Genomic DNA, 13,329 nt, shown 5'->3' with positions numbered 1-13,329 from the left:
ACATGCCACAGACTCCTTCAGTACACTGCATCCTTCTATATCCTCCAACACTTGACAAACAAAAATAGATATCCTTGTTCTGTATTAGTGGTAGAGTAGCTGGCAAGCAACAAATGAACCAAAAAGAAAAACTGGAGTATCCTTCTCCAGTTCTATATGCATTTACTGTTACTATTATTATTACTGATTATGATTATAAATGTAGAGGCTGTTCACATGAGCAGCCCTACCCAGTAGGGGTGTGCCGAACTGCTCCGTGATCAAACCGCTCTACAGAGAAAGCTAGTTCGAGTGGTTCAATTGTGGACTGGTCTGGCCCCGACACAAGGGGTCTGGTCCCAAACTCAAATGGACTGAACCCAGTTCATCCATGGGCCAGTTCATCAGTTCATCATGCGCGCGCATGATGTCTCTGTGACGTGCACGCGTGCAAAGCACTCCTGGGAGGTTTTTCGGCAACATCGGGGAAGGGGCGGCAGGGAGGTATCCTGCCACCCCAATTACTCTTAAGATTACGGCTCCAGAGCGGGAAAGCGGCAAGAGGGGTAAGTAAATCCTCCCGCCACTCTTAAAGCTACCCCCCACCCCGAACCGAACCACCCAGGTCCAGACCGGTCCGGAGGCTTTTTCAATGGCCTCCGGACCGGTCCGGGCCCATCCCTAGTTCACATAGTGTTTTCCTTCTAGCCAATGGGGGGGGGGGGGAGAGATGACTATAGAGCTACATCTGCATAAAGAGAGTATCCCTCTTATCATGCTAATGATTCTATGTCACTGCCTCTCCCTATTTGTTCTGGCATTTTCAGAAAATGTAGCTTCAAACCAGCATTTTAATAACCTGGAAATATCATGAGATAAGCTAGAATTCGCAAGACAAAGCACGATTTGCGTGTGGAGTGGCTCTAAGGATCTCGATGGGACTTTGGGGTAAGTTTGGCTGGTGTGTGAATGCATACACTCTCTCCCGAAGGAGATTTGAGGTAGAAGCCCAGGCTGTAAAGCCTCCTGGCAGTGTAAAAGTATGCTACATAGTCCATCAATAGTCACCAACTCTGGGAGGAGCAGGAATTGCTCAGGTCCAAACTCAGGTCCAGCTGGCAGTAGTACCGCTGGGAATGAGAAGCATCTTCTTGAAGAGGAGGAATTCTAGGCCCCAGAACTGTTCACAGAGGTGCTGTATCATTGATAGTCAAGCCTGACAGTGTAGGTTACCCAAAGCCTGCCTGTCCAGATCCTTTAGAGAGCTTTGAACAGATGTACATGGAATGCCCCGTGTTTGCTGGAAAGTCCCACTCATAGTTACTGGGGTGCAGTCCAAAAAAGATTGGAAGAAAAGTGCACATTCCAACAACTATACTAGCCACTGCATCAGCCTGCAGATCAGAAATGTCTCCTTCCTTCACCCACCTTTACTGTACAACCACACACACACCTGAGTATAAGTTTGTACAATGTAGATCACAACTTTCATGATTAAAGGATTAGTTTTCCTGCCCTCATAGGTATTGTTATTGAGAAGATCTTTAAAATATAATGGCAAGAAATGCTTTGAATACAGCACAGGAAAAAAAGAGTCCCCAGATTAACATCATTATAATATTGGCCCAATCCCACAAAGATCTTTAAAGAATTATTTTTGTATACATGGTACCGCTATCTACACTGGCTGCTGGGATGACTGTAACCTAGTTCTCAATGAGGTAATAAATTTGTATCTAAGCTGTACCAGTTTGAAAAGAAGATGGGAACTGACATGATTTGAGTACACACACACCACACATGGAAAGCTAGCATGGCAAGGATAGTATAAAACCATTCTTCCCGACATCAAGTTTTTTTTTTTAAAAATGTGGGGGGCGGGGGTTTAAATATGGAAGTGCATTGTATCATGTGCATTGTATCATTCCCTTGCTTTGCTAACTGAGCAAAGAGGCACCTTTTTAAAGTGGTGGTTTCTTTATTTTGCAGGTGGGGAGCAACTGGCCCTATCCATCCTCAGCACAGCATCTCTCCAGTGGCTGTTGCTGGTGTCTATCTTATGTTTCTTTTAAAGATTGTTTTTAGATTGAGGATAGGGAGCCATTTTTTGTGCTTGCATGTTTGTTTGTTTCTATGTAAACGTCTTTGGGAACTTTGTTGAAAAGCAGTATATAAATATCCATCGCCTTAGTAGTAGCAGCAGCTCCAACCTTCAGTCTGAAGTGATCCAGTCCAGATCAGGCTGACCATCTCTGGGAGAATTAGACCTGTGTTGCACTGAGCACAGGCTCATCCTTTCTCCCTCAATGATAATGACAACTATCTTTACTGTGCACTAATCTTTTGTCAAATTATTGTAGAGTATGGGACAGAAAGGTGTCACAGATTTATAAAAACCTGATTCCAATCTGGAAGAATTGTTCTGAAGACTAATCATGTCAATGATGTACTCTGATTTACTGTAGGGGCAATTCGGATTTGGGGGTCTGGTTAGGCAGACTTTTTTCAGTGTTACTCACTGGATTCTGAGAAAGGATTCTGCCTTAAATTCAGATTAGCCCTCTACCATGTTAGGCAACATGTCAAATCAGACCACAGGCCTCCAGATTTTGGCATATGAGAATAACATAACTGACAAATCAGAGACTTTAGGCAGGCTTAAGGGAGACTTGATCTGGATCACTTCCAGGCTTAACAACAATTCTGTTGTCCTGAAGACACCCAATTGAATGATCTAATACATTAACCCAAACTGGAACTTCTAATTACAATATAATATTCCTAGGAACTCACTCTAACAATGGTTAATTGCTCCAAAGTTAGTTTAAACAACTCTGACTAGGAACTTTTAACTTATTTCTTGACAAATTCAGAATACAGCTCTTTGAATCACTGAACTCTATAAGGAAATGATGCCTTTAAAAAAAAGGATCACCATTCCTCGATACACATTAAATGTTGCAACTAATTTCCAAGAGATATTTTTTCTAGCTATACTTCAAAAGGTAAGACTCCCCTCCACCTCCTGCAGAAATACTGCTTCTCTCCATTCCATCCATATATATATATAATTACAGAGATCATCATGCCATTCCTTTGCCATCAATACTTCCTTTTGCCATTCCTTCCACAGTGTTGCTGTCTAATGTCTTGTATACTTTCCTAATGCCACAACAAGGTCAGCTGCAGTATAGCTGTGGGGGTTTTTCCCCTCCACAGGGGATAAATTATTCAGAAGTAACCTAGACATTTCTGTTTAAAAAAGCTTGTCTTTGTAAACCCAAACCACCACATCAAGTGGCATTTCAGTATTACATGGAGAGATGGGAAATGACAAACATGATGGAATATGACTTTTGCCTTTCATAAAAACAATAGCAAAAAGAAGTGGCTTGGAAGCTTGATTTTTTTTTAAGTCAGCATAATCAAAGAGACTTGGTGTTATCTTCTATTGATTTCATTGGCAAGGCTCCAAGATTTCCTGCCTAGTGCCTACATGGCTGTTTTCCCAATGTGCTATTCTTAGTCTGGGTTCCTATGCAATATTTGTCACCTACAGAAAAGTTAATTCCTTCATTTTAAACACAACTTGCCCCAAGGGTTTGTTTTTATTGATCCTTTACTTTACTTTGACATGCACTTACAAAAGCTCTGCTCAGGCCCTGCTGTTAATTTAAAATCAAACGTCCACAGAAAATTGAGTGCTGTCCATAACAAGGGCTAGAACTATTTGCTTTTTAAAGGGATGACCATTAGCAGTTTAGCATAGACATTGTTGTCGTGCTTGATAGGAAATCTTCTTCTTTCTAGCTGTTGTGCCCTTTAAAATAAACACGAAACCCTTTCCCCCCCTTTGCTTGAAATATTGAGACTATTTTGAGAATAGGGATAGCAGTCGGAGATATTTTAAGAACTGTTTTAGACGTCAGCCCCCTGCATCGCCACAAAAGACTGGACCAAAATGAGATAGGAGACCAGAATAAGTAGCTTGCAATTGGCAAGTTGTCAGAAGTAGGCTATCAAAAGACTTTACCAGATTCGGAAAGGTGGTTGTGTGGGTTTGCTCAGTTCTGGTTTTTGTTTTTTGCTGCCTCTGAAGTGACAAGGTCACAGGGCTTACTGCACAGCACACTGAGGTAGTGGCTGACTGCTGGGCTAAATTACTCACAAGGAGTCCAACTGGAGTGAATAAGACAAGTTAGTCATAACTTGTCCCATTATTCATTTAGTCTGGATGTCAGCCACGGAGCTTTCATAGCTCTTTGTATTGTCGCTTGCCTCTAATCCAGGAGGGCACAGAATCACCCCCCGACTCCTCGCGGCTGTCACTCCAGTTCTGTTCCCCTCCTTTGTCTAATGTCTAATCAGGGCTTATACTGGTGGTGGGTGGGTGTGTACGTATCACACAACGCGCACATGTCCACACACTCTGGGGCAGTCCGGCCCGAAGGGCCCCTTGGTCCAGGGCATGCTCCCCGCCGAAGCAGCCGCGTGCGGGTTGGCAAGTGGGCGACCCGATCTCCCGTCCGGACCTTCTTCTTCGGCAGAGGTCCACACTGGCACACAGACCCAGGGACGCCGGCATGGGCGCGCCTCCTCCTCCTCCGCCCCACGAGGCAGAGATGCTCCCGGGGCGCGTGGGAGTGGGCTGCTCGGACACCGTGCTCCAAACGCAGCGAGGGACGAAGGGTGCGGCGACGGTCGGCACCACCACCAGCAGCAGCAGCAGCAGCAGCAGCAGCAGCAATGGCACACTCCGGAGCGAGCGCGCCTTCTTCTTCCACACCCACCACCCACAGCTGTCTGCCTCGCAGGCAGGCTCGGCTCTCCAGCAGGGGCAGGCAGCCCTATACAGACCCCGCTGCTGCCAAGAAGGGCCAGGGCCATTCCGAGCCCAGCGTGTCACCCTGGAAACCGGACAAAGGCACTGACACCACCGGGGACACCTCACACACACACACACACACACACCCCGCCGCCACCCTCTGCGCGCATCGGTTGAGGCTCCTGATGCTCCCGCTGGCCCTTTCTCCCCCTGCAGCTGCTCGGCTGGGCCATCCACACACACACCCCCCCCGCCCGTGCCTACCTAGTGGCCGCCGGCTGGGTGTCAGGCGAGCTCCGGCTGCATCTCCTCCTCTCCCTCCTCCGTTACATCGCTCCGAGCGCCATGTTCCTGCTCGCCGCGGTGTGTCACTTGCAGACAAGCGGCAGAGGGAGGCAAGTAGGCACCGCTCGGCAGCTCCTCCTGCCGCCGCCGCCGCCGCCGCTAGAAAAGCTACATCCGGGCTGCCGCCGGCCAGAGCGAAAGATCGCCTCGCAGTGGCTAGAAGCCGAGATGCTCTTAGAGACGGGTCGCCCGGGAAGCGCTTCTTCCTGCAGGCTGCTGCTGCTGAGGCGAAGGGATCCTCTCCAGAGCGCCTGGCTGGTGGTGTGTCGAGGAGGAGGAGGAGAGAGCCCCCACCCCGGGGTGGGTGCAGACCCCAGCCAAGCCGCCCCTCCACCCAAACATTGAGACCCCACGAGGAAGGGGTTTGGCTCTGCTGCATGGCTTCCTGGCATGAGATCTCTTCTCTTGTTATGCCGGCTGCTCTGAGGAATATTGGGCCATGTCAACAATACCGGTCACACCCCAAACAACAGAGGAACCCGCCGACTCCCCTGCATGTCACAAGAAATCCAGTGTCTTCAGTGTGCTCACTCCCAGTTGTTCGGATTTTTCTTTTTTAAAACATCACACGGATGTCCCTAATGAATCGTGTGATTTTGACTCCATAGATGGGGCCTAAGATATTGCTGTTTGCATTCTAAACCCAACCTTACGCCATGGAGCTCAGAGCTACATCCAGGATGTAGGCTCTCTCCCTCCCTGCTGTATCCTCACAACAACCCTGCAAGCAGGTTATTATATTCTTCTCTGCCACCTTGCGAGTTGTATGTGCTCACAGAAACATCTTTCTCTTGCTAATGGAGGTGTAAGATGAACATTCGGTTAAAATTGAGTTTCCTCTCATTGTATTTCTGTCAGTCGTATTGGGTGTACGTGTACAGAGAGAGAGAGAAGTGATTTGAACAGGTCCCCAGAAGTAATCTAACACACAAATGATCATATCACACCAACTCACAATTGTTCGGCAATTCAGGCAGAGTGGGCTCAAGGGGGCCCTCTGCACACCACCCTCCATCCTTCCCGGGTGGGTGCAAGGCCTGCTGCCACCACACAAAGCCTGTGGGCACAGAAGTAGACTCAGGGATCAGTCATTGTGGGCTCTTCTGAGGACCCTGAGTTCTTAGCGGCTGCCCAGTGATGGACTGCATTTAAGCCCTTGGCATTGGCTTTGCTTGTGAGGCAGGAAAGCCTGAGAGACCATAACCATGAACTGGTGTGGTACAGCACTCCAGCTACTCCTGGGGAGACCTCAGTCCATATCTCTACTCAGACACCATCTCTCTCTAGCTAGCATGAGTTGTCCCCTTTGCTAAGCAGGGTCTGTCCTGATTGCATTTGAATGGGAGACTATTTGTGTGAGCATCCTCTTAGGCGATGGAGCTGCTCTGGGAAGAGTACCCACAGGTTCCCTCCCTGGCATCTCCAAGACAGGGCTGAGAGAGATTCCTGCCTGCAATCTCGGAGAAACCGCTGCCCTAGGCCTGCACAACATCAGGCCCGGCGGCTGGATCCGGCCTGCAGGGATTGCTTTGCTGGCCCCAGGGGTGGCCCAAAGTATTGTGGTGCCTGAGGTGAGGTGCAAAATGCCACCTTGCCCCATGGATTTGGTGGGGGTCATCCCTCTTTCAAAATTGATCTTTGCAATGCAAGCGTTAAAAGTGCATGGGTGACAGGAAAGAGGGAAGGTTGCCAGGAACCTCCTCTTATGTTCTCATGCAATGGGTGACTACTAATTGCTTTCATTTGTGTTTTAATGAGTAACTAATAATTGCTTTCATTAATATTTTTAATAATTATTAATGTGCTGAACATTTATCTTGGCCCCTGCATACCAAGTAATGTTTGGTTCCGGCCCACCAGGTTATTTGACTTGTGCACCCCTGCACTAGATGGACCAAGGGTAGAAGGCAGCTTCCTACATTCCTATATGAAACCCAGGTGGCTTGCAAGCTGAAAATGTGAAAATAACTATGGTGTGACTATCTCTCAACGAAAGCTACTCTGTAGGGTTGTTGTGAAGGTAAAATGGAGGAGAACCATGTACACTGCCCTGAACCACTTGGAAGAAGGATGGGATAAAAATGCCATAAATGAATCATTCGTCCAAGTTCACTCAATGAGCTTTATGGGTGAGTATGGATTTGAACTCAGACCTCTCTGGTATAAGGAAGACTAATAGTCTCCCTGATAAACTTTAATCAGCCTGAAAATCATAGGTAGCTGTGTTGGTCCATTAGGGCGTGGAAAGCCAAAGTAAATTAGGGTCAGCTCAAGTGAGATGTTTTAGTTGGTCCTCATAAAGATATAACCTTGCTTGCTTTTAGATTTTTAATTATCCTGTCAGCCTCAGAATCAGCATGGTTACAGAGTGGCAAATAGGCCCATTATTCCATCATCCCCTGCTACCTGGGCAAAGAGGCACCTTTTAAAAGTGGTGGTTCTCTTTATTTAGCAGGGGGAGAGCAACTGGCCCTATCCACCCCCAGCACAGCATTCCTCCAGTGGCTGTTGCTGATGTCTACCGTGTGTTTAGATTGTGAGCCCTTTGGGGACAGGGAGCCATTTTATTTATTTATTTTAATTCCCCTATGTAAACCGCTTTGGGAACTTTTGTTGAAAAGCGGTATATAAATATTTGTAGTACTAGTTGTAGTATCTCAGAGCAGAGTTTTACAATAATCTTGCAAGGTAGGGCAGTATTATTTTCCCAGGCTGATGGATGAGGTGGTTGGAGTTGAGACAATGATGATGCCTTGTAAAAAAAAAAAAGACACCAAAAAAACCCCCCATAAAACAGTTGAGAGAGTTGTCACAGGCTCTGCCACTGACTCAGATTCAACTGGTGGGTACTAGCGACAGGACCTTTTCAGTTGTGGCCCCTCAGCTTTGGAATGCCCTCCCTGAAGTTCACTCTCTTAGTATTTTTAAAAGTTTTTAAAATATATATATTTTTTAAAAATTAAAAATTAAAGACCCTCCTCTTTCAACAGGCTTTTCAGTATTTTAACCTGCTGCCTGTATCATCCTGATCTCTGGGTTTAAATCGTGGTTGTAATTAGAATTCAGTTCCAGTTTTTAGCTAATATTTCTGCTCCTGCTATGAATATTTCGATACCGCTTTTCAACAATGTCGCCCTATTTTTATACTGCTTTCTACTTGTTTTTTTAAATTCTTATGTTTGTTTGATTATTGTGATTTGTTGTTGTCAGTCACTTTGAGTGACATTCTGCTGGAAGGGTGGGATAGAAATGTGTCAAATAACGAAATATAGATGTACTGTTCTTCTCAATTGCCACATAAATGCATATGGACAAATTGTTCGTTTGCAACCTGATACATAAAATGAGTGGGGATACTGAGCAATCAAGAAGGCTTCAAGTTCCCTCCCTGGCTCCTCCAAGATAGGGCTGTGAGAAATTCCTGCCATTTTGTGAAGACAATACTGAGCTAGATAGACCAGTGGTCTAACTCAGTATATTATTATTTCTTGTTTACACAGTCAGATAGGTGTTATTGACTGGTTTGTTTTATATTATTATTTATTTATTTATTTACACAGTCAGACAGGTGTTATTGACTGGTTTGTTTATCCAGACATCGAGTCCTTTATTACTACTACTACTACTACTAATAATAATAATAATAATAATTCAATTTCTATACCACCCTTCCAAAAATGGCTCAGGGTGGTTTACACAGAGAAATAATAAATAAATAAGATGGATCCCTGTCCCCAAAGGGCTCACAATCTAAAAGAAACATAAGATAGACACCAGCAACAGTCACTGGAGGTACTGTACTGGGGGTGGATAGGGCCAGTTACTCTCCCCCTGCTAAATAAAGAGAATCACCACGTTAAAAGGTGCCTCTTTGCCAAGTTAGCAGGGCAGCTTCCTATGTTCCCAATGAGATGCTGGGATACCGAGCAACAATCAGTAAGAATTATCCCTTTGAATCGGCATAACAACCCATTAGAAAAATATGGTTGACAGCCAGTCTAAATTACTCATGAGTAGTCCCACTGAAATTAATGGGATAAGCTAGTCATGACTACTTGTGAGTAATTTAGTCTAGCTATCGACTGTTGTGATCCTGCACACTGCTCTGTTCATTTTGCTGTGAACTGCTGTGGTCATTTGGAAAGGCTTATATGGCTTGAACATTGTGCAGGATCACAGTCCATTCTAACGGGTTTTCACAACCTCTTGGCTGAATGCATTCCTCCGGCCATTCAGAAATGCATTGTGAGCCCACAACCATTCATAAGAAACCATGCTTTCCATTGGCCCTTGGTTGTCATTCTTCTTAGTACAGAATAATGCTTAAAGCCACGAAACACACACACACACATTTTGTGGAGCTTAATACAGAAGAAAGCCACCTAATGGCACAGAGGAGAAGTAACTTGCCTAAGGAGCAAGAGGTTGCTGGTTCAAATCCCCGCTGGTATGCTTCTCAGACTACGGGAAACACCTACATCAGGCAGCAGCGATATAGGAAGGTGCTGAAAGGCATCATCTCATACTGCGCGAGAGATGGCAATGGTAAACCCCTCCTGTATTCTACCAAAGACAACCCACAGGGCTCTGTGGGAACCAGGAGTCGACACCGACTTGATGGCACAACTTTACCTTTACTTTAATAAGGCGGAGTCATTATTCTCTCTGCCCTGCAGCATTCTGTGGGCTTTTGGAGTCCATTAGGTTTCATCAGCCTCAAGTGGAAAGAAAGGGCTGGAGGGAGGTTTGCTTAACAAAGAGGCAAATTGCCATGGATGCTTCAGTAGCAGCCACCTAAAAGTCACTACTTTTTTGCACCACCACCCTAATGCACAGCAGTGAAATCAGTCCCATCAGTCTGGAAGTACTATTGAACTCATTTCTACTGCTAATGACTGGGGTTAAGCTGAATTAAATCTGACGACTTCTGTCTAACCAGATGATTGCGTTTTGGTCTCTTGAAAATAAAGCTTGGGGTCTAGGGAAGGGGCTCCCAACCATGAGTCCCCATTTGTTGTTGGACTACAACTCCCACGATTCCCAGGCACAATGGCTTTGGGGGATGATGGGAGTTGCAGTCCAAAGACATCTACGGGTTCCATGCTCACAACTGTTTTGAAATTGAAGTGGTTGTTGATTGGGATTGCACTTGATATGTCCACCTACCTGGGAACAAGCTCCATCCAATACACTGGGACTTACTTCCAAGATGAATAGGACTGGACTCCAACTTCAGGGAAATAATGTCCTTTTAGTTCCTCTAGAAAGACAAGAAGTTATACAATTTTTTTGAGGGACCGCCTGCTCCCAAGGGTTGCTGCCCGCTTGACAAGGACATCTGAGGGGGCCCTGCTCCGGGTGCCGACAATGAGGGAGGCCCACTGTTGTGCACTCGGGACAGGGCCTTCTCTGTTGTTGCCCCCAGACTCTGGAATGCTCTCCCAGTGGCCATTCGTTCCTCGGACTCCATCACGGCTTTTAGAAAGCTTTTAAAGACTTGGCTTTTTACCCAGGCTTTTACATGATTCATTTTCTACTGCGGCTTCTCTGTGTTTTTATTTGTTGTATTTGTTGTATTGTTTTTATGCCTGTTTTTATATGTTTTTATACTTTTAACATGATGTTTTTATTGTCTTTTTATTGTATGTTTTTAACTTTTGTAAACCACCTTGGGGTTATCTTTTTAACGAAAGGCGGTATATAAATGCAAAAATAAAAATAAAATAAAAAATAAAATAAATAAATACATTTGCTTAAAAACTCCTGGCAACTTCATCATCTCTCAGAGACTGAGTCTGGTTCATCATGTTTTATGAAGTTGCAAAACTGACAACAGATGTATCAGAAGGAAGGAACATTCACATAAATTGTTGGCTACACATGCCTAGACAGGCAGGTTGTGGCTATTTTCACTCTGCTTTGAAAACGAATGCATGTAAGTCACAGATGCTGCCACCCACTTCAACCCTCCTTTTGGAGATATTTATCCATTGTCAGGAAGCCCAGCTGGCTCTTCCAGGTGGGAGAGGACATTTAAGAATGATCGTATTTTGCCCAAGTCAGCTCTGTGTTCCAGAGACTGACAAAGATATTGACAGGAGCACTGGCAGGAAATTCCCCTAGAGCTGTCTGAAAACCAGTGGGGATCCAGCAGGCATTGGGGTGGACCATCCAAACCGGTCCTTCAGATTAGGCACTGCTGTCAGCCTGATGTAGCAGGCAATGATCTATACATGACAAAGGAATTGTGATTTCTTCCACCTTCAGATCAGAAAACCAAATCAAGTATATTCTCAGCTACATCTCACCTTGTACCTTGATGACTTGGAAAAGTCCCATGATTGTCATGGTGGCCATCAAGTCATCCTGAGTTGCTTTTATTTGAGGGGCCTCCACATGAATGTGGAAGTCTCCCAAGATCAAAAACTGAGGGGTCTCCACTCTCCAGCACTACTCTGATTCAGTTTGGGTCTGTTCATACAGGGAGGCTTGGCTAGTGGTTGGAGCTTGACCAACAGATTCCCAAACTTGTCCTAAGATTCCACTGCTAAGTGCTAACACTGAAAATGGATACTCCACTAAACAGAGAAAACTGGTAAGGGGGACTGAATTCCTATAGATGAAGGCAAACCACCTCCCTGAACATCACATCTAGAGCCCAGACACTGGGGTGGTGGGTGAGGATGCTGTACTCATATACAGTGTCCCAGAGTGTTCCTGGAAGTTGCACCCCTGGTGCTGATGCGCCAGGAACTGTGCTCTTCAATGTTATGCCATTTGTCTGAAGAGACAAATGCTATAAGGGTAATGGTGGGCATTTCCGTGATCGCAAGGTTGGGGCATGGGGCTTCTGGGCATGCTCTGGGATTCTGTAGACGAGTATCACATACTCCCTGCCCGCCATGTCTGAAAAGGGCTCAGGTTACTGCTGCACAGAAAACCTGGCTGGGCATAACTGAGAACGGCCAGGAATCAGACCTCCATCCTCTTTCCACTAGATTTCTGCAACACAGGCAATCCTGGTCCTCCTTGCCCAGGATTAAATCCCAGATCATAGATTTTTTTTAAAATGTACAAGCTAGGCATTTGCAAGTAGCATCACCAGGCCTGCTGACTGACTGTCAACAGGGCAACCATATTTCTTTGGCTAGGAAGAAGACGAGATGAAGGGACAGGCTTCAAATGCCCAATCCTGGGCATTTCTGTCTTCCAATGGCAGAAATGCAATGGCAGATCTTGCTTATGATAAATTATTGGGGTACTTTATTGTACCTGGGGTGCCCACTTCCCAGAGTGCCACAGTCGGCAGAACCTGGTCTGTAAAACCCCCATACACCTTGCTCTCACTAAGAAGAACAGGTCACCTCTCATCTCACTGGAGACAATCCAGGCAGGAGCTAGGGGTATTCTGGAGACGAGTGGGGCATGTGCCCTTATAGCATCCCCAATTGCCCCTCCAAAGTTTCCCACCAGGAGTAGAATGGCCCTCCCTGCGAGCTCCAGCTGGTACGGATTTCCCAACCGCGTTTGTTGCTGGGTGTGCCTTTTGTCTGTTCTCTCTGCCAGGGAAAAAACGAAAACGAACCAAATGTGCACCCAGAAATGCACACAGCTGGGAAATGAGCTCCAGAAGGCTCACATAGCTCTTCTGGGGTTCGGGTCATGCCCCCTTGTGCATGATGTCATGTGAAAAGGGTGTTACTGGGTACACAGACTGCATGTGCTTGGCAGGGCCACCAGGGACAGAGGCAACCATGGGCCTGCTTTCCTTCAGGGGAGGAGAGCTGGTCTGGGGAGGAGATCTGGTCTTGTAGTAGCAAGCATAAATTGTCCCCTTTGCTAAGCAGGATCTGCCCGGGTTTGTATATGAATGGAGACTAGTATAAGCACTGTAAGATACAGTATTCCTCTTAGAGGATGGAGCCGCTCTGGGAAGAGCACCTGCATTCTTGCATGCAGAAGTTCCCAAGTTCCCTCCCTGGCAACTCCAAAGAGGGCTGAGAGAGAGAGACTCCTGCCTGCAACCCTGGAGAGATTGTTGCCAGTCTGTGTAGACAATACTGATCTAGATGGACCAGTGGTCTGATTCAGTAAAAAGCAGCTTCCAGTGCTCCTATGTGCCTGTGTTCCCTCACTATGCCTTAGGATTGCCAGCTGTCCCTCATTATGCGGGACGTCCC

The 13,329-nt window shown here is 46.2% G+C and overlaps 1 protein-coding gene across 4 annotated transcripts in view; it reads right to left on the bottom strand.

Annotated features, from left to right (window-relative positions):
• Nucleotides 1-5,605, bottom strand: part of PAK5 (p21 (RAC1) activated kinase 5) — a 160,369-nt gene extending 154,764 nt beyond the window's left edge. For 2 of the 4 annotated variants that reach the window (XM_053284710.1, XM_053284714.1), the window contains exon 1: nt 5,069-5,171. Coding sequence is in view for 1 of the 4 variants with exons in the window: in XM_053284708.1 (XP_053140683.1) it covers nt 5,069-5,528 (460 nt within the window). In the remaining 3 variants the exon portion in view is untranslated. Of the gene's footprint in view, nt 1-5,068 lie in introns of all 4 variants that reach the window. The other 2 variants (XM_053284708.1, XM_053284709.1) reach the window with 2 other exon arrangements.
• Between the last annotated feature and the right edge of the window lie 7,724 nt (nt 5,606-13,329).

Source organism: Hemicordylus capensis, chromosome 1 (assembly GCF_027244095.1).
Source record: "Hemicordylus capensis ecotype Gifberg chromosome 1, rHemCap1.1.pri, whole genome shotgun sequence".
NCBI classification, from domain to species: domain Eukaryota; kingdom Metazoa; phylum Chordata; class Lepidosauria; order Squamata; family Cordylidae; genus Hemicordylus; species Hemicordylus capensis.
The sequence above is the reverse complement of the archived record's forward strand: the minus strand, read 5'-3'. Positions and strand labels throughout refer to the sequence as shown.